The sequence below is a fragment of the Epinephelus lanceolatus genome, chromosome 1, assembly GCF_041903045.1.
Source record: "Epinephelus lanceolatus isolate andai-2023 chromosome 1, ASM4190304v1, whole genome shotgun sequence".
NCBI lineage: Eukaryota > Metazoa > Chordata > Actinopteri > Perciformes > Serranidae > Epinephelus > Epinephelus lanceolatus.
Window position 1 is genome coordinate 5,933,737 of NC_135734.1, and position 22,317 is coordinate 5,956,053.

General features: G+C 40.1%; 1 protein-coding gene across 3 annotated transcripts in view; it reads left to right on the top strand.

Annotated features, from left to right (window-relative positions):
- Positions 1-22,317, top strand: part of lhfpl4a (LHFPL tetraspan subfamily member 4a) — an 87,764-nt gene that overhangs the window by 58,081 nt on the left and 7,366 nt on the right. Inside the window, exons 2-4 of one of the 3 annotated variants that reach the window (XM_078169795.1) lie at positions 8,935-9,171; positions 14,925-14,941; positions 21,093-21,125. In XM_078169795.1, coding sequence (XP_078025921.1) covers positions 8,935-9,171; positions 14,925-14,941; positions 21,093-21,125 — 287 coding nt within the window. The remainder of the gene's footprint in view (positions 1-8,934; positions 9,172-14,924; positions 14,942-21,092; positions 21,126-22,317) is intronic. The other 2 variants (XM_033625892.2, XM_033625893.2) reach the window with 2 other exon arrangements.

The window sequence follows — 22,317 nt, forward strand, 5'->3', positions numbered from 1 at the left end:
CTCTGATAATTTCTATGAATTCTTGAGTGGTAAAAATGCTTAAATTTAGCACCAAATTTGTGTAACAAATGTTATCAACCCAAACATTGTTGTAACAACTTATGAGACAAAAGTGAGCATTGGAATAGTCATTACATACTGCCATAATGATGTTCTAAGCCTAACTTTAAAAGTTAACAAAACACAATGTTTATTACATATTTATGACTAGAAAAACTTGACACAGTGCTAAGCTGCATCTCAAATTTATCATGTGGGTGTGTGGGTCTCAGAGGGTTAACTACGACCCCTTAAGTGCATTTCAACAAGAAATACTGCAATCACTGAGCTTAAAACTACGGAAGCCCTAAACGGTCATACATACATACATTTTATTTCCTCTGTTTTCTCGTGATAACGAGATAATTCCTACGTTTTCCCGTGATAACGAGATAATTTTCCTCTGTTTTCCCATGATAACAAGATAATTAATTTGAGAGATAATGAATGAAACATGATAGGCCTGAGATCTCCATCACAGTGACATGTCATGCTGACTGACGTCTCCTTGAACACCAACGTTAAGCCTAGTTCTCTGCTTGTTTGTGTTTTGTTTTGTGTTTTGCAGCGTGCATATCAGTCTGCTCCTCTCACTCAGGAGAAACTGGACACAAATAACCACCCTGTGTGTATCGATATCTAACGTCAGTGGCACCACCAGGGGGTCCGACTACCCATAACTCCGACCTGCTAATCTGATCATGCAGGTCTACGTCGAGTTTTATCGTTTTAGTCCCATAATGTCGACTGCCCATTAATCCGACCATTTTAATACCATTATTCCGACCGTCAGATTTCATACCCAGTAGTCCAACCGTCCGTTAGTCCGACTACAACACTTGCAACATGAAGCAGTCTGTGCATTTCTCCCTCACTGTGCTGGCACGGACTGTGAGGGCAGTTGCATTTATCTTATCAACGGAAATCACATCATCTGCTATATGTGACATACATGCCCTTATTTGGATAACACACCCTGGTATTCCCCACACACGGGAAGATGTTTTAAGTAGGGGGGGGGCTGCCATTTTTTCCTGCTGTATAGCACATCGCACATCGCCACTCACTAGGGTGCTGACTGGCTGCCATAAGCTACACACAAATAAAACATTAAGAAGTTCTAACAAATGCAAATTTTATTACATTTTTTCCATAAGGAGGCCAACAGTAGAATTCACCACATGACAAAAGCAGACAAGAACTACCGAGCGCTGTCCTTGGTGCTGAAGATGCAAAAACAAACAAATGTCTATACTCCAAAACTCACTACTTCTGACATGACGAACCAAGACAGTGTACATAGATTAAAAAAACAATATCAGCAGAAAAACAGAAGTCCTGCAAACCAACAGCAAGCTGCGATCACCATAGTCAAATAATCAAATAACGTCGCATATCTGTAAAAGCACTCGGAGAGTGCAGACCTCCGCCAAGCAGCTCGGATTTCACGCCATTTTATTATTTTATCCACTTCGCTTCATCCGATTGATTTTATCATCTGTTCTTTGCCCCATTGTCAACCTTGGCAGAGATAATAAAGAAATAAAAACAGACAGCTGTTGGCAACTAATGCTGTTGCTGCTGCAGCTACTATTAGGCTACTACTGTTATCCAAACTAAATTAAATGAAGCAAAGATTGTTTAACCTATAATTCCACATTATGTTGCCTTCTTTCCACAGCAAATACATTATTTCCTTTTAATGAATGGTTCAGAGAAATGCCGTCTAGCAAAGTTAAATATTTTCACCACCATTTTATTTATGAAATAGCCTCACATATGATATTCAAGGTGTACGCACACACAAGCAGGATCTCACACACATAAAACGTGACTGGAATTTATAAACAAGCGGTAAATGCACAGTGGGGGTTATTTGTTTTCTGTATTGGCGTGACGCACTGTGTTAATTGAGTGAATCATCCGAGCCAGACGCGTATTAGTTTGAGTTTTATTTAATTACACTAAAGCTGTTGAGTTAAACTAACCATACGAGTCCTTTTCGTTGTTATACAATTTATTACTGCATTTTGAAAGCAAAAAGAGTAAAGTTTTTTGGGGGGGTTCATGTTATATCAGGGGTTTTAGCTTGGCACCATGAACCTGTGCCTCCCGTGACCTGTAAAAGTAGCGTTGTGACATAAGCCTCAGTTTCTGTTGCTGGCGAATTGTTACAAGCTGATGAATTCGCTGGTCAAGGCTAGGCAAAACGTTAGATGGATGGTTTGTCTCTAACAAAATACTTTCTGTAGACGTGCTGATAGAACAGATTCATGCTTACTATACATCTGCAGCCAGAACGCAATACACTGTCAATAGGCTTTATGTGTGGGAAATACCAGGGTCTGTTATCCAATTAAGGGCATGTACGTCACATATAGCAGATGGATGTGATTTCCGTCGATAAGATAAATGCAACTGTCCTCACAGTCCGTGCCAGCACAGTGAGGGAGAAATGCACAGACTGCTTCATGTTGCAAGTGTTGTAGTCGGACTAACGGACGGTTGGACTACTGGGTATGAAATCTGACGGTCGGAATAATGGTATTAAAATGGTCGGATTAATGGGCAGTCGACATTATGGGACTAAAACGATAAAACTCGACGTAGACCTGCATGATCAGATTAGCGGGTCGGAGTTATGGGTAGACCCTGGTGGTGCCATTGACGTTAGGTATTGATACACACGGGGTGGTAATTTGTGTCCAGTTTCTGAGAGGAGAGGAGCAGACTGATATGCACGCTGCACGCAAGTTTTATTGTGTGTCAGTAGCCTATTATCGCTTAAAAAACCCGAACCTCACTAGAAGCCATCAAGTGAGCTGACAAACAGCTGTTGTAACATTAATTCATTCCTTGCACAAAACACAAAACAAAACACAAACAAGCAGAGAACTAGGCTTAACGTTGGTGTTCAAGGAGACGTCAGTCAGCATGACATGTCACTGTGATGGAAATCTCAGGCCTATCACGTTTCATTCATTATCTCTCAAATTAATTATCTCGTTGTCACGGGAAAACAGAGGGAAATTATCTCGTTATCACGGGAAAACGGAGGAAATAAAATGTATGTATGTATGACCGTTTAGGGCTTCTGTATAAAACAGCCGGGAAGCTAAGCTAAATTTTTCAAGAAACTGAAAACCCAATATGCAGCTTAACCCTTAATCCAAAAACATGTTATTGATATCATACTATTTAAATTCTTAATTTATCATTTATATTTTTGATTGTAGTTTTTGTATTGCTACCCCAAGCTTCCATCAATCAATCAATCAATCAATTTTATTTATAAAGCCCAATATCACAAATCACAATTTGCCTCACAGGGCTTTACAGCATACGACATCCCTCTGTCCTTATGACCCTCGCAGCGGATAAGGAAAAACTCCCCAAAAAAACCCCTTTAACGGGGAAAAAAAACGGTAGAAACCTCAGGAAGAGCAACTGAGGAGGGATCCCTCTTCTAGGACGGACAGACGTGCAATAGATGTCGTACAGAACAGATCAGCATAATAAATTAACAGTAATCCGCATGACACAATGAGACAGAGAGAGAGAGAGACAGAGAGAGAGACAGAGAGAGAGATGCAGGTAATAACAGTAGCTTACAACAACATTATTGAAAGTAATAATATTATAGTTATAGTTCTGGCTACTGTGGTACAATATGTTGAAAGTATGTATTAATATCTGGCAGTATACATGTGTGACAATAGTCATATGTGTATAATAACAGTAGAAGTATGACTAATGACTAATGATGGCAGCAGCAGCAGGAGGCATCTGGCAGGACCACGGCAGCAGCACAACCACACACGTCACGCTGTCCAGGCACCGCTGCGATATGAGTTAATCTGAGAGACAGTGGAGCACAAAGGCTCCGGAGAAGAAGCCGAGTTAGTGACATCCAGAATGGCCGAGTTAGCAAGATGCAGTAATAGAATACGAGAGAGAGAGAGAGAGAAGGAGAGAAGGTGCCCGGTGTATTATGGGGGGGTCCTCCAGCAGACTAGGCCTAAGTCAGCCTAACTAGGGGCTGGTACAGGGCAAGCCTGAGCCAGCCCTAACTATAAGTTTTATCAAAGAGGAAAGTCTTAAGTCTAGTCTTAAATGTGGAGATGGTGTCTGCCTCCCGGACCGTAACAGGAAGATGATTCCACAGGAGAGGAGCCTGATAGCTGAAGGCTCTAGCTCCTGATCTACTTTTGGAGACTTTAGGGACCACGAGTAACCCTGCGTTCTCAGAGCGCAGTGTTCTGGTGGGATAATATGGCACTATGAGCTCACTAAGATATGATGGAGCTTGACCATTTAGAGCTTTATAAGTTAACAGTAGGATTTTAAATTCAATTCTGGATTTTACAGGGAGCCAGTGCAGAGAAGCTAAAACAGGAGAAATATGATCACGTTTCTTAGTTCCTGTTAGTACATGTGCTGCTGCATTCTGAATTAGCTGGAGAGTTTTTAAGGACTTACTAGAGCTACCTGATAATAGAGAGTTACAGTAATCCAGCCTAGAGGTAACAAAAGCGTGGACCAATTTTTCTGCATCTTTTCGGGTCAGGATAGGCCTAATTTTCGCAATATTACGCAGATGAAAAAATGCAGTCCGTGAGGTTTGTTTTAAATGAGAATTAAAAGACAAATCTTGATCAAATATTACTCCGAGGTTTCTTACGGTAGTGCTAGAGGCCAGAGCAATGCCATCTAGAGAAACTATGTCATCAGATAAAGAGTCTCTGAGTTGTTTGGGGCCAAGAACAATAACTTCAGTTTTGTCTGAATTTAACATCAGGAAATTGGTGCTCATCCAAGTTTTTATGTCTTTAAGGCAGTTATGGAGTTTAGTTAATTGATTACTTTCTTCTGGCTTCATCGATAAATACAACTGAGTATCATCCGCATAACAATGAAAATTTATAGAGTGATTTCTAATGATGTTACCTAAAGGAAGCATACATAGAGTAAATAGGATTGGTCCGAGCACAGAACCTTGCGGAACTCCAAAACAAACTTTGGTACGTAAGGATGATTCATTATGAACATCAACAAACTGAAAACGATCAGATAAATAAGATTTAAACCAGCTTAGTGCAGAACCTTTTAGGCCAATTAAGTGATCCAGTCTCTGCAGTAGAATTTGATGGTCAATTGTGTCAAATGCCGCACTAAGATCTAATAAAACAAGTACAGAGACAAGTCCTTTGTCTGAAGCAATCAGAAGGTCATTTGTAATTTTAACTAGTGCTGTCTCAGTGCTATGATGCACTCTAAATCCTGACTGAAATTCCTCAAATAAATTATTATCATGGAGAAAATCACACAGCTGGTCTGCGACTACTTTCTCAAGGATCTTTGACATAAAGGGAAGATTAGATATTGGTCTATAGTTGGCTGACACCTCTGGATCCAGGGTGGGCTTTTTTAGTAGAGGTTTAATTACAGCTACCTTAAAAGACTGTGGTACATAGCCTGTTAATAAGGATATATTGATCATATCTAATATATGAGTGTTAACTAAAGGAAAGACCTCCTTAAGTAGCCTAGTTGGGATGGGGTCTAAGAGACACGTTGATGATTTAGATTTAGTGGGTTAAAGAATGGCACACTGATTGTGGGCTTTGTGATCTTTGTTACTTGGGCAGATCTGTCACCTCTTTCTCTTTGGCTGATCTCACTGAGGACTCTACAACAGAACAAGCCAGACATTCTACCTCTGATGAAGGCCTCCAAGTCCAGGGAGGTTCACAGCACATAATTTGGATTCCATGGCAACCTTACCATGGTCAGCTATGTGAGAAAGAGATGAATGGGTGTTGTTCTTCTGAACTGTTGTTCTTCTTTTGAGCTTGATGCACTGCGTCAAAGTGGTGGCTGAAAATAGCAGAAAGAATAAACTGAAGTGATCAAATTCTACAACAAGACCAAAGGAGGTGTAGACACCACTGTCTGTGTCTGTGATAGTTGGCACCTACACCTGCAAGCGCTAAACACACAGGTGGCCCATAATTCTGTGGTACAACATGCTTGACATCGCCACCCTTAATGCCCACACCTTTTTCACAGCTAAGCACCCTGAATTCAAGAGTGGCTTTACCAGTGCATGATGGCTCTTTCTCAGTGAGCTCTCAAAGGAGCTTGTCACACCACGCATGAGGAGTTGACTAGAAGGCTGCCCCAAACTGTAAACCCCAATCACTGAAGCAATGGGAAGATGGGGGTTACAAAAGCCCATGGACGTTGGAACTATTTTCTGAGGGGGGGGGATTTTTGTTGGGAGGGGCGGGGGAAGCACGCACACTTATCAATGATTAAGGATTTGATTTGAAGTTATTTTATAATAACATGCAGTTGTAAGAGAACTAGAATGAATGAACACGGCATCTTTATTGTTAAGAAAATGAAACTTTGACAACTAAATCAAGCCATTTAAGGAACAGCATTATTTGTAACCTTGAATGAAAAAAAGAAAAGTCTGCGCTCCTCAGGGTTTTCATGCATTTCCAAAAGTGGACCTTCTCTCAGCTGACCTACTTATGAAGATTTTAAGCAGGGTCGAGACATCACTTTTATCCATAAGGTCACTGTGAGCGTTCATAATGGCCAAATGTGTTAGTCTTTCCTGCGTCATGGTTTTCAGCCTGCGCAAGGCTGAGAAAGAGCGCTCGGATGCCGCGACAGATATGGGCAGGGCCAGACAGAGCTTAATGAGCTTCTCCACCTCCGACAGCATGGAGCGGGTTTGGGGCTGCAAGGTTTGCAGGGTGGACACAACATCCTGGATGGTGCTAACTTCTTGTCCCCTACACACATCCCTCAGTATGTCCAGCTCAAGGCTTAGCCGCTCTCGTGGAAAGGGGGTCAGTTCCGGGGAACTCACATCTCCTCGTTTCCCCTGAGCCGCCTCAAGAACTGCCTGCTCTCGCCCTGCAGCTACGCGGAGTCCCTCCTGATCAAAACGCCGCTCCACCTCTGAGCGCAACAGGTCCAGGGTCTCAAACAGTTGTCTCTTCCACAGGCTACTGTATGTAGTCAGGCAGGCTGCATATCACATCAAAAGCATAGATCTATGCATTAATGATATGAAAGAGATAAATGTAAGTCAGACAAATTGAGCTTAAATTCAGATTCTTTATTTTTTAAAAGCGTAATGCAGTGGGTAGGGAGGCTGATGGGGTGCAGGGAGGTGGATGGGAGGGGGGCCGCACCCCCTGCACCCCTAGTTCCGACGTCTATGCAAAAGTCACAATCCAGCTACAGGAAAGAAGCAGACAGGGCCATCCAAAGAGAAAGAGGTATCAGGTCTGCCCGAATAACAACATCGCAAAGTCAACAATAGGTGTGGGAAATACAGTGTGCCTGTGTGCAATAATCACAGCCAGATACAGGAAGTTTGTCACAACTGCATACAGTAAGGAGACAAGGCAGAATAGGAACTATCACATCAAGAGCTTCAGCAAACACTGTCACTTACCAGCAGGAAAATAAACAAGACAGGAACTGTCAGTTCCACACATGCACGTACACATAAACACAAAAAAATGACTGTTGACAATTTATATTGGTATTTTTTGTTGTTTTTCAGTTATTTAAAAAAAATGTTCAAAATGTTAAGAAGTGAAAAAATAAAACATATTTCAAATATGAAATCTTTCTTGTGTGAACCAAAGTATAATACAATGTATATACAAATGATTATTCTTAACCAAAATGGCAAAAATGGCATATAAACATACTGATTCTAATATGGGTCATTTTTGACCTAGCTATGAAAGAGTGTATGGTCTAACCACTCATGTATATAAGGGTTAAATCTATTTACTTTTTTCAGTTTGGGATGAATTCAAAAACGTTGGCTTCTTTTCCATTGCAACTGTAGCCACAGCTCATAGTATTTAGAGTGGTCCACCATGCCAAAATAACAGGTGAAACACGATTTCTCCAAGACAAATTTTAAATCATGAAATCTGGTGGTCATAACATAAACCTATAGGGTCATTAGATTCTCCAGCTGAGTCCTGTGTTTCTAAGTTCACTAACACTGAAGATATTGTGTGAAGAACATCTCATTTCACTCTTTGAACAAAAAGGCAAATAAGAGGATTTCCCAAATGCTGAACTAGTCCATTAATACAGGTTCTAATGATGTTCAAAGAATGTTCACTTGGGTGTAAAATAATGTGACAACAGCTGAATTTTATGTGCCTCTGCTCTATCAGTGGTAGCATGGCTGTGGAGCCTGCCTGCCAGCTGCTCTACATGCTTCTTTATTAATTTCCTTTCACACACTCTCTCTCCTTTATGTTGGCATGTTCTGTCTCTCAATTACTCTCTCAGTTCAAAGACTTGACTGTACCGAAGAATAAAGAGAAGAGCTGAGATTGAGTGATGAGGCAGATACTGGAAACACCAATGCAGCAGACATACAACCCTGAGTAAAAAGGAAAAAAATAACATTCTGTCTTCTCTCCTCTGCTTCCCCTCTTTTCTCTCACTTTCATCTTGTTAACTTCATGTAACCCTCTGCCCGGCCTGCTGTTTTACACCCTAAACCTATTTTCTTTCCCCACCTGCTTCACCCTCGTGTTTCATTGCCCTGACTTTCAATCTTGCGTTGTTCTCCAACTCAACCCTCTTCCCATATTGATTTTCTTTCCTGTGTTGCTTGTCAATGGAAAATAACCCCGTCACCTTGACCCATCACTCTGCACATCATTACATACACTGCCACTGACAAAATCCAATATCACAAAAACCAAATACCATTACACTGTTCTGTATGTGACTGCCATATCCATCTCACACAATTCCTCATCAATCGTTCTACTCACAACTCCCATCCATTCTTTGTTCTGTCTCCTCATTCCTTCATCCCTCCCCTCTGCCCTCCAGCCGTGTGTCTGGTGCTTGGCTGTATCATCTTCCCCAACGGCTGGGACTCAGAGGTGATCCGGGACATGTGCGGAGAGGACACAGGGAGGTACACCCTGGGCAACTGCTCAGTGCGCTGGGCCTACATCCTGGCTATCATTGGCATCCTGGACGCCCTCATCCTCTCCTTCCTGGCCTTTGTGCTCGGCAACCGGCAAAGTGACTTCCTGCAGGAGGAGCTGAAGGCTGACAACAAAGGTGAGAGGAGGAAAATGAACAGTTACAAGCATTAAAATTACAGGTGATGGAAAGGGCCAGGAGAAGTGAAAAGAAATGTGTGTTGTGGTTACAATATAATAACACTGTGCATTCCAAACTCTGTCAACGTTTATGTCAACTCAAATATGATTAAATAAGTAAATTAAGAGATAAGCTGATCAGCACAGGGCAAAAAATATTGAAATTCAAATGGTCGATTGATTGTTTAAGACATTTATAAAGTTACATGACCAAATATTTACTGCTTACAGATCTAAAAATGTGAGGATTTACTGCTATTTTCCATTGAATTTCACTGAACTGTAACTCTAATGTCACTGTACATAGTGCACTGTTGCTCATACAAAATAAGCTATTACATTGTATGGACAAAGTGTAATTTATTACAGGGAAACTTTACAATTTTCAACCAGTTCTCTGTCATCACAATGAGAGTAGTATGTGTGGTGTGTGCAGACGAATGGTGTTTGGCTTCCTCTTGTGCCACAAGAGTCTGGATGAAGTCTGGACAATGGACAAATTCAACTGTGTTTTCTGTTTTTAAATTTTAAAGTTGCTGAATCAACAAATTATTGAGGTTTTGAAAATATGCACACGTGCTAAATTAAAGACACATGTTGGCATGCATGATTAATGTGTTCATTCAGGGTGTGGCCAGAATAAATGAGCATACTGTTCACATTAATTGACCAGAAAAGGATTTCATGTTAGCACACAACATCATCATACAAACTTTACTAGGACGTAGACATGTAGCTACTTTTTCTGTAACAATGCTAAATGAAGTTGTCCTCAGTAATGCTGACTAAGCTGATAAATCCTGACAGTCCTCAAACTCGCACTGTAATTACAACGAATCCCTCAGCTGTGTGGTTGATATTTATTGCTGCTGTATTATTAAAAAAGATGTTGGTCGTAGCTTTCTCGGTGTATGACTGGTGTTGCGATGAGAGATATCGCAGCATCATCAAAGGAAGTGAAGACTGTCTTGAGAAGCCTTAAGAGAAATGAAGAATAACTCCAATTCCTCTGAGTGTGTGGAGAAAGTTACCATAGTTACGAGTTAGATTCCAGAAGGATGAGGCTGTAATTTCCTCTCGCTGGATATGTTTCTGTCTGTTTATGTCTTTTTCTCTGTCACAGTGTCTCTCTCTTAGTTCATTTGTTTTTCTTTCTTTCTCAATGTGTTTGTGTCTATCTCTCGATTCTTTCTCTCCATAGAGCATCTTTTACATCAGTAAGTCTGTAAACATGAGCAGGTGTCATGCACAAACATTTGCATAGATGCCTGCCATCATACAAGCATGTGATATTAAAGATAAACTCTGACTTTGTTAGAGCACACAACTGCACCCTCTAATCTATGAAAAAAAAATCCAATTGATATCTTAAATGTCAACTGTGCAGAGAAATTAGTTCGGATATAAAAAGGAATCAAAATGTAGAGGCAGCACAAATGCGTAGAATGTCAATCGATCAGCATGAACAGAGCTGAGCAGACATGCCTCTTGAATTATGCAGCATACATATGAGGATATGTCCGCTCCATTTAGAAGTAATACAGTGTGTTTTATCCTGAGCTGCAGGACTGCACTTAAATAAATCAAGCTGGGTTTATAAGCTACTTGAGATGCATCAAAGTACTTTCTGTTTCACAGTCTCTCATTACTGAAGAGAAGACTTCTGTCATGCTAGTTGTAAAGACTTAGTTTTTTCACATACTGTGATAGAGTGATAGTCACAGTGAGCTGAAGCTTTGGAGTGTCAGTCTTTTTTATTAGATAAACAAGTCTTTCTGTAATTTTTGTCTTTGTTTTCAATGATCTCTATCAGCACCAGAAACTTGTAGGAGAAAACACTGGCAGCCAAACTGACCAATCACAGTTCTTTTCGTCTCCATGTAGTGTGTCCATAGTCATTTGTAAACAATGATGACATATGCAGGGCTGCGCACACAATGTGGCAACAGAAGTGATGTGGAGTGCAACAGCTTGTCAAACGATTCCTGGACATTAACCACCAAACACTGCCAATGCTACCGAAACAAACTGACTTTGACAAATAGTGGCCAACATCCAAATCCTTGTGCTATTAGTCTGTGTGTAGAAGACATTAGCAAGGGGCCCAATATTGAGAGGGCAGATATATACATGTGTTGTGTAGCATTTACACTAGTGAGAAATTACAAGTATGCAAGTCATGATATGCTTACAGCTATGTTATCTGTGGTCTTGTATAGAACATCAAAATACTGTAACACAGATTCAGAGTTTTGTGTCTTAAAATCAGAAATCCTCTCCAGCCAAAGACAAGGAACCAAGACCACTATGGATGAGGCTTGGGTTATAATTAACAAATCGGAAAAGTAACACCCTGAAAAAGGAAATACAGCTGCATTTTGTGTTGTTGGCTTGCAAGCTAGTTCAGAGCTCAATGATATATAGTTTTTATGCAAACATGAATTCTACTTCCTCTACTCCTATTTTACTGTAACATGAGGTACTGTGGTTGTCAATGTGCTTAACAACCTGCAGCCATGGGCACTGCTGGTGTTTCAGTTTAACCAGTGACCGTGGTTTCAGCTGAATGCACGGTGCTGTCTTACAACTGTCGTGGCCTGCATATGGGGCAGAATGCAGGAGATAAAGCTTGACGTCTAGTTGTTGATGGTCTCTTGAAAGAGTCTGACATCTTATGTCTACAAGAGACTTTTTTAGCCAAACAGGACTTGGATAAACTGAATTCCCTTGACCCAAATTTTCGTGGGGTGGGCGAGTCAGCAACTGATCTCAGCACGGCAATTGTCAGGGGCAGAATACCAGGGGGGTGGCTGTGCTCTGGGACAAAAGGCTTGATGCTGTGATAAAACCAAATATTTTTTTATATTATTTATTTATTATTATTCCAGTGGAAGTGGGGTGTAGGGGATTTATGGCAAGAACAGCTATCTCACTCGGAGTACAGGGACAGAGTTTGAGGAAGACAGTGAGGGAAATGTCAGATGAAGCAGCTAGATGTAGTCAGTGGATTTGGATAAGGAGGAATAATGTCAGTTGGGGGCCAGCAGGGGGACCTACTAGGCAGGGTACATAACTCCTTGAGATCGAGTAGAGAGATCCACCAATCAGTTCTCTTAGGAGAAAATCCAGGAGGAGGAAGGTTATTTAAGTTTGGGAGTGGCCTATTTGAATCCCTTTTGTTTGAGACCATGCTGCAAGGTGAGTGTGTTTGCTGATTCTGTGAGTTAATCTTTTCTATCTCCCTTAATTTTAGCTTATATTGGAGTTATGATATTTAGCGTATGAAATAGGGTATGGTGAATGTGCTAGGAAAGGCAGTATCGGCACGTGCACTACCTGGAGCTTGCATAAATGGAGCCTGGGTTTGTTGAAGGTGGCAGTGCTGTTTGGGCTGAGAAAGCCTGGGAGTTTATCTTCTCTATCTCCTTTAACTTTAGCTCATATTGGAGTTATGCTATGCAGTGTGTGAAATGTATGGTGAATGTGCTAGGAAAGGTAGTATCGGCACTGTCACTACCTGGAGCTCACATAAACGGAGCCTGGTTTGTTGAAGGTGGCAGTGTTGTTTGGGCTGAGAAAGCCATGTGTAATGTAAGGTAAAGGAGGTTGTTGGGTTGGTGCAGGGAGCAGTGAGAGCTGGCATTAGGGGAGTGTCTCTGGGATGCCAGAGATCACTGTCTAGCCTCCTCGAGATGTCGTGGGACCAACTAGACAAAACACTGGTGAAAGGAGGTTCCCACCTGATGACCCAAAGACGTGTTAGTTATCACTGCTCATTGGTCTGTGTAGTTAAGCCTTGCCATAATAGCTTATCATAGGGCTTAGGAGGTTATTCACTGAGTGCTGATCCTTTATCTAGAGCACAAATTTCTTGTGTTTATTTGAACTATCAATAACTTAACTCACTTTTGTGAGGATAACAAGCTCATACTATCAAGCAAAGTGTTACTGCCCATATACAGCTATACATATATAAGTGAAGCCTGGCACACCACCTCATGGCTTGACCATTGTATTAGTACAGCTGATGGTCATGAAGCCTTAGAGAACATGAATATTAAGTATCGGGCGTCAGTAACAGATCATATACCCTTAGCCTTCATTATTAATGTCAACTCTAACCACAGAGGATGTCCTGGATTACTATAATAACACAGACAATTACCTAAGGAATATGCTTTTGCACAAGATGCAATTATGTGTAAGGATGCCAATTGTACGAGTGAGCAGCATAAGGAAGACCTCTGTACAATGTATGATGATGTAGTGGCCACTCTGTATGATGGAAGCAACCTGTTCTATAAACACAATAAGCATGGCAACAAGTACAACATTAGACCTGGTTGGAATGAGCATGTAGCCCCATATCATGCTGAAGCCCATGAAGCCTATAAACTCTGGGCCATGGCTGGTAGACCTAGGCAAGGCCTGGAACTTGAATATAAAAAACTTGCAAATGCAAGATTCAAGTATGCTGTTCGCTTTATATCCAAAAATGAACAAGCCATGAGGGCTGACTCCATGGCCTACAAAATGCTCTCTAATAATGTGAATGACTTCTGGAAAGAGGTGAGAGCTCTTCATAATTGTAAACCCTCACTCCCATGTACAGTTGATGGAGTATCTGGAGCGGATAACATTGCAGAGTTATGGAGGCAACACTATAGTTCCCTGTTTAACTGCATAAAAAGTGATCCTTGAGTCCACTGTGTCCAACAGGACACAAAACAACCAGACATTTTGATGCTGGTAATAGTTTTAAGTCAATGCTTAAAGCTTGCTAACTGGTCTGGATGGCTGGGGTAAAACACAACTTTCGTTGCTAACATGCGCACATGTATTTTTGATGATGTTGGTGGTAGTTATATTTTTGAGCTACGTAGCATATGTAAAACATTAATTCAGGACTATAAATCCATTTAAAAGGTAAACTATGCAGGAATTGATGGTCGCTGATGGCTCCTCCTCCCCACACTGCCTAATCTAATGGGGGGGTAACCAGCGGGTGGGGGGGGGGGGTGGGGGGGGGGCACAAAATGCCATTCAAGAACTCAATATACAGTATGATGTAAATGCTTCTTAATATGAGTTTGCCATCAACAACCAACATACTAAAAAAAAGCTAAATAACATTAAGGCTGAGTACAGCAGCTGAAAAAGCTGCTTACTGTGTGAGAGATAGGGGAAGAGATGAAGAGAGGGTGGATGTTGGATTAGGCTATTTCACAATGTTTCTGCACGTTATTAATAACTTGCTCAGAATGCTGCTTTGTCACTTTTACCTACCCACCCACCTGACACCCACTTATCCAAACTGCCCAGCCTGCAGGTCAACCCACAGGACCCACAGGCTGTGGGTCAACCCACTCATCACTACACAGATGTATGGTGTCTTTAATGTGTCCTCTACAGGACAGTGTAGCATTTGATAAACCAGAATGTTTAGGAAATGAAGACAAAACTTAGAGGTTTGCATAGCAGGTCTTCTGCAGTGATAACTGCTATCACACACACACACACACACACACACACACGGCTTTGTATGAACTATTACTATGTATGGACTACAGCAGGACCACTGATATTACAGTACTATACAGTATAGTGCATTTTAGCCTCTGTTAGCCTCCTGATGAAGTTCAGTTTCCAGGTAAATAAAGTGAAATTATGACTCTTTCTCTTTTGTATTTTTTTTTTTTTTTTTTTTTACAGATTTTGCTGTGTCAAGGGTAAGTTCCCATTATTGTTGTTATCGTGTATGGTTGTGAATAGTCTGTGTGTGTTGTAATGCATGGCACAGTGTGTATCTGAACACATTAACACTATACCTACTCACAGACACAGTACCGTGTAATACATGTATTATATGCAAAACACTCAGAGGCTGCATGTGAGAAAAAAAAGGGAAGAACAAACAAAAAAGAGGACAAACAAATTCATGGACATAACATAAATACTATCTTTAGTGGGATGTAGCTATGAACTGCTGATGACTGACACTGATTTTTACTGAAACTTTTATTATCTTATTAATTTATAAAAAGGCTACAAACACATCTTTAAAAAGATACATTATTGATTTTCAACAAGCTTTGTATCGTAACTACTGAGGAGGATTAGGGCCATGTCAAAGAAAAAAGGTCGTAGATTTCAAGAATAAAGTCATAGATCTACAAGAATACAGTCGTAATATTACGAGAATAAAGTTGTAAATCCACGAGAATAAAGTCTTAATATTGCGAAAGTCAACCTGTCATTTTAGGGAGAAAATAAGTCAGATTAAGAATAGAAACCCGACGTAACATGGTATAAAAAGCTAGAAAGTGTTTACTAACAGTGTTGGGGTGACTAATATGTGTTTTAACAGTACTGAAGTACTATAATGTGTTACCCAGGCCAGCTCCTTATCCCTGCTGCTTTCAGGCAGCCTTAGGACACAAAGTAATACAGGATACATTGTTATAGGTAGCCTATATGAATGGGAACACACTCAACATGGTAACGCACAGTGCAGCATCACCCAGATGTTCTTCTGGGTGATCACCGGCACCCTTCTATAATGTAGTCTGTAATATAACATAACAACACTCAGAGGATATTTATTTTCTGGTGGCGCACTTGCAAGTGGATGTATAAATGACAACTGAATAGACACGTTAATAAACGCATTACATGACATTGTAAACCTAATAATATCACCTGAAATCTGCGTTTATATCACTTCGGCACTGCTAAAATGTATATTACTGTCACCCCCAACAATGTTTGTTGGGGGTGACAGTAATATGTTGTTGTTTTTTATTCTTGTAGATTTACGACTTCCTTCTTGTAATATTTTGTCTTTATTCTCGTAGATTTACGACTTTGTTCTCATAATACTTTGACTGTATTCTCATACATTTAAGACTTTATTCTCATAATATTTCAACTTTTTTCTTGTCGATTTACAACTTTATTCTTGTAATATTTAGATTTTTATGGCATAAATTTAGGACTTTTATTCTTGTGATATTTCAGCTTTATTTTCGTAGATTTACCAATTTATTCTTTTAATATTTTGATTTTATTCTCGTAGATTTATGACTTTACTCTCATAATGTTTCTTCTCCTAACTCAAATCCAAATGTGTCATCCAGCACATTTTTGCTGGCTCTCGGGCTGTCGCTCGAACTACTGATAGAACTTCCTGTTACGTTACTGTCTATGTCTCGCCTAAAATGTCTTCAGAAACATATTTTAATGTACTGTTTGGCTGAAATACAGTCATTTGTGAACAGGAAAGGAGCATCATACTGTTTCCTGTATTATAAAAACAGAGGCTGAAAATACTTAAATTAAACTGTAAAACTAAGCAGCACTGATCAAATATAATCCAAGATTCTGTTACTGTGTTGCCTATTTCTCTCCTCAAATGTTTTCAGAAACATTTTTTAGCTTACTGTGTAACTGTAATTTGAGATTTTTCACTACCAGACGGCTGCCATTTTGTTTCCTGTGTTGAGTTTGCATCCCCCATCAACAGGAGCATTTATTGGTTCAGTGTGGTGCAGTGTATTCTGGTAGTTGTATGTATCCTACCTCTTGAGCAAAAGCGAATGCCATAGCCCTTTTTCTCTGTTTTCTCTGGTCATGTAGCACCATGACATCGGCTTGCCGCTTTTTACTACACAGACAGGTCAGGCAACACATTCTCACTCTGACCTTGTCATATATCAGACTTTGGTCATGGACTTTTTACGTCATGATATGATGGGCAAGGTAGCCTGGGTGTGTTGGTTGTTGACGTTCTGGGACATCGTGTCAACTTCAGCCTGTTACATGCATTGTCTGTTTTCAAAACACACTTGTGTTTTCACAGGAAATATACAGTTTACATATAATCTCTTTCAAAATAAATGCACTGTAAAACACCACAAATTGATGTTTTTTTTTCATTCAACAACAAATGCATGTGGTTATGTTTAGCCAACACACGCACATAGTTGGGTTTAGGTAAGAAGAACAGGGTTTGGCTTTACAATCATGCGGGAAGCGAACAGCTGCCCCCGGGGGAAAGTTGGTTGCCCTACTTTTTTCATCAGTGTCTGTCGTTGGAAGTCACTGTATTTGACGACTTCGGAGTGAGAGTTTTATCAAAAGATCATCCCTTCAGCAGTGAAATACTTCTTTATAAGTTAACTTCTCTATGGCTGTGGTCGGAAAGTCCCTGCTGTCGTCTATTCCTAATCACTATTCCTTGACCTCGGTGGGAAACGTCATGAGGTCAAGGAAAGATGAGTAGGAGAATTCATAAGGACTTAGGAAAAGAGAACCACGGAGCTGAGAAAATCCGACCGCACTTACGCTGGGCTACGTCATCATGCGACGGCGGATGTTATTGACGTGGGTCTGCTGTGGTGAAACTACAATGTTCTGAAGATGGACTACAAAATGCACACGATGAGAACGTATGGGCCGTACGTTCTCATCGTGTTGTTTCATGCAGGATATATAAACGTGGACAACACAGTGAAAGATATTGTTTAATTACTAAGGTCGGAACTGAATTAAAAAAATGAATATAGGCTACCAGTCACAAACTGAAACGAAATTGTCACATTGTCACAGAGAAAGTTTGTTCACACTCACCCATCTGAATCCCAAGTAGTAAAATGAATTAATGATATTACTAAAGGCTGGCAATATAACAACGCTAAAATGAATAAATGACTGATGCAAACTGAGCATATGTTACGGTGCGTGTCCCCTCCGTCCACAGCTGTGTTCAACTTGTTTGTTTTATAACAGGATAAATAAATATTAAATGCATTATTTTGTTTTTCTATGTGAATAAAAAAAATAATGGAAATCCACGTACTTTTTCCATTTTCTTCTTCAAATGGGCAATTGGAGGCGAAATTAGACCACAACCAGTAATTAACTTGTGTTTGGCCTTTATTGTTAAATCAAAATTATGTGCCCCTACTGCATAGATAGACAGATAAATAATAAATAATAAATTATAATAATATTAATAAAAGGGACGCTGCTGTGCCTCGTGCGTAAATGCGCACAGCGTCTCTCTTTATGGGGAAACGCTCTTATTGTTTATGCTGCGGAGTGGGGGGTGGGGTGGGGTGCTCGCTGCAGGTATTTAATAACCTCAGGCAGATATCTTTTAACGTTACAGTCTTTTGTATTTTTTGTTATGATCCTTCCACTGTAGCTCTGCAGGGAAACACTGTACAGGGGAATAAAAAAGTTGGAAGCAGTAACTTCATTGATGATTTAAATCTCCAGATACGCCAAGTATATGCGCATTTATGCACGAGGCACAGCAACGTTACTTCTTTTTTATATAGTGCCAAATCAAAACAAAAGTCATCTCAGGGCACTTTACACATAGAGCAGGTCTAGATAATACTCTTGAATCTATCTATCTATATATCTATCTATCTATCTAGGCCATAAGCATAGCCGATGCCAATGTTTTGAGATGCAGTAGATCTCCTTCCTTTCTCGGTCATGTTGATCTTTTTCTTTCCTAATCATTTGAGTTTGTGAATGGTGCATAAATATTGCCGCTGCAATGACTTGTGGGATGGAATTATCTCCTTTCCTATCGCTTAGGAAGGTCCGATGTATCCTATGCTAAAGGAGATCTGAAAGGAAGCATTGAACCTCCTTTCCTTAGTGTTTAGAGAATTCGAACAGCTCTTATCATGGCGGCCGCTAAAATACTTCCGGGTCATTTCACCCAGCTAGGAACCTTCCTAAACAAAAAAGACTTTCCGAACGCAGGGTATGACTCATCATGATTTAATGCAGGATGTATCGCGAATTTCTTTTGCTAATTGAAATGCTCTAGCTCTGCACAACCTGCCATAGCTGCATGCATTTCAGTGTATCTATTATCATGTAAGAAAAGTGTTAATATGTCTCTGTTCAGACCATCTATTAAATCTCATGCACGGATTGTATCTCATAGTCACATACTTGTCAGAGTAATCCTGCTAGCTATTGTCATTTAACACGTCACAATGAGTGCAGTTTCCCCTCAGCTGACTCTACCTGGTGTCAGGTCAGATATCTTACACTCCTCCTCATGAGAGAGATAATGTGTGGTCACATTAGAGACTCTGATAAAGTGATACATTCTATTCAGGTAATGTTGGCAGGCTAAAGGGCTGTGCTGAGGCAGAGGGGTAGAAGAAGAGGAGGAATTAGTGAGAAAACAAAAGGTGGTGGCATGCTGTAGGAAACATCCTCAGGCATAATTCTTTCCCAAAGGAGCCAGGCCTACTGCGAATGGAGAGGAGACGTCAGGTCGAGAAAGGCCTTTCACTGAGGAGTGTGTCTGCTGCGTATACCAGGCCCTGAAGCTTCTCTCTGTGTGTACGTCAGCATCAAAGACAGAGAGGGCAGAGAAAAATTACAAGCCAAGCTGATGTACAAAGAAATCCCTCAACACAAATGTGACGTGAGCAGCTGGGTGCTCCGTGCATAAAAAAGAAATAGTTAAAAGCACCAGCATGAAGAAAAATCATCTCTACTACTTAGAATTTTACAAGAGGAAAAGACTGGGGAACTCTAAATGTGTCTTAATAATTTTTTCGTGCCTACTCTTGTATATTTCAGAATGAAAAAATGCATTAATATTCCAATATGTAATAATTGTGGTGTTTCTTTTTTGTTTGTTTTTTTTTTACATTTCCAGCTTTTATTGTGCATGTATTGTTTTGATGCAGATGAAAAGCTGGAAGGTAAAAGTTTGTGACTGTGCAAGGAAACTAATTAATTTAATTAATTAAACGTCACACCCATGCTGCCCATGATCCCATCCTGCCAGCTCTCCCATTTATACAGACATTTGGCACTTTAACCACCTCCATTCTCACCTCAGAGCTGAGACAACTTTGTGTCCACATTGTACAACTGTATTTTAAGCATAACACAGTGAGGTGGAACAACAGCAAGAAATTCGGGCATCAAAGAGGCAGTGTAGAAGTGGCCATAGTAACAAGGCTAACTGTTAGCATCACAAAGCTAACATCACAGAAAGGACATAAACAGGTTTAACAACAGACCTTCGTCCATATTTCTTTTTTCTTTTTCTTTTGTGAAAAAGTCAGTAATAATCTTTAACAAGATGATATGTGCATTTTACATAAAGTATATAAACTACAGATAAAGTATTTTTTAAAAATAAATTTAAATGAATAATTTCTTATTTTGCAGACTTACAGTGATGATTGGCAATGTATATGTTGATGTTGTTCAATGTCAAGTCTGTATTTGATAATGTGAGGATACTATAAAATGTACGGCAGCTGTTCTGACACAAAATCTAACACAAGGACCTGTCATCAGTGTGCACTGGGGCCCACCCTAACTACCACTGTCCAGTCCATATGTCAAAGTATTCTAAAGTATACTGAACCCTAAATGGCTGTACAGAGTGTGTGTGAATGTTTAAGCTGGCTAGCAGGTGGCACCGTGCATTCATACCATACAAGGTGTGATAGAGGGAATGTGACTGTCGGGAAAAAAGTACTTTGAGTAGTCAGAAGACTACAGAGGTGCTATAAAAGTGCTAGTCCATTTAGCTTTTGTATGTTGAGTGTGAAACAGTAATGAACAGGGGCAGTCATAGCCTGGATTTCATGAGAGTGGGCTTGTGAATTTCGGGTTGCTAGTTTGAATCTCTGGACCAGTGAGGGTCCGTAGTCTGGCCTGTAATAATAGTTGTGCTAAACCACCGCACCACAGAGCCGCTCCCAATGTGTATGTCTGAACTGGTGATAATGTGAAACATTGTTTGTGTTAACTTTCTTTAAAAAGACATTTATAAAAAGAAATAAACCATGATGATCTGATTTTGAAACTGTTTCCTCCCTTAAGCTCCATCTTGGCTCATCTCTACGAATGGATGGAGTAAGACCAACCAGTTTTTTCCTATTAGTTTATATGACGTGTTGATCCAGCTCTGCAGCATGTCACCCTTGCATGCACTCGGATCAGTTACCTTTTAGTGAGGAACTGATGGCTGTCCTCTCCTCTGTCTTGTGAAAGGCAATGCACTGTGAAACCCCCTTTACCTCTTCTTATGTTGTCTTTGTGTTGAATTTGCTCAGTTGTAATAGAATTAGTAGCTGTGTTCTAGCCACTGATGGTGTGAATGATGCACTGGTTAAATTCATTTTTTTTTAAGATTTCTTACACTGAACTGCCAAGTTAAGGTAGAAGGGCACTACTAAGTGCAGTCCATTTACCATTTGTGACAAGTTAGATGAGAAAAATAAAACCACTAGTGTCAGCAGGCAATATTCTTAGCTAAGTTTTCAGACCTGAAGCAAGGGGAAACAACTACCATGGCTCTGTTCAGTATTATGACTGGCAATAACTCTAAAACTTACTGACATGTTGTATCTCATTTTTTTAATCTGCACACTAAAAGATATGTCAGAACAACAAATTGTGGCTCAACTCATAGATAGGACGTCTCAACATTAAAGGGACCTATTTAGCTATTCCTATTTTTCTGTCATATATTTAATGTTAAAATGTTAAATGGTTAAATGTTCATTTTAAACAAGTAATCCCTGTAAGCAAAAACCTCAGGCTAGAGATAATTCTGAAAACTTTTTCCCCAACTTTTTTTGCAACCAAATGACATCAGCTCTTGACAGATTTCTTTTTATGATCATCTGTGTTTACATTATGGACACTGCTACATGCGGCTACATGCTAAGGTCAGGGAAACATGCAATCTTGGTTGGGGTTGTTATCCATTTCTCCCTGATTTCTGATCATAATGTGCCTGGAGCACGTGATTTAGGTAGGGGATTGTCCTGGATCAACATCCCACTTTCCCATTTTTCAAAATTTCTTTGTGCTTCTTCAGAGCTAAGCTAGTTTTCCAAATTGAAGTTAGTACAATTGAACAAAATCCTTATAAGCACCTGCAGGGTTAGCAAGTTGGCTTGCTAAATAGGGAGGTTATGCTAACAAGTAAGCTTACCAATAGCCTACAACCATAGCTAGTTATCCTGCTAAGTAGGTTCACCAACAAAAAGTAAGGATAATATAATTTTTCAGTGCAAATACCTGTTTTATTTTGTTATTA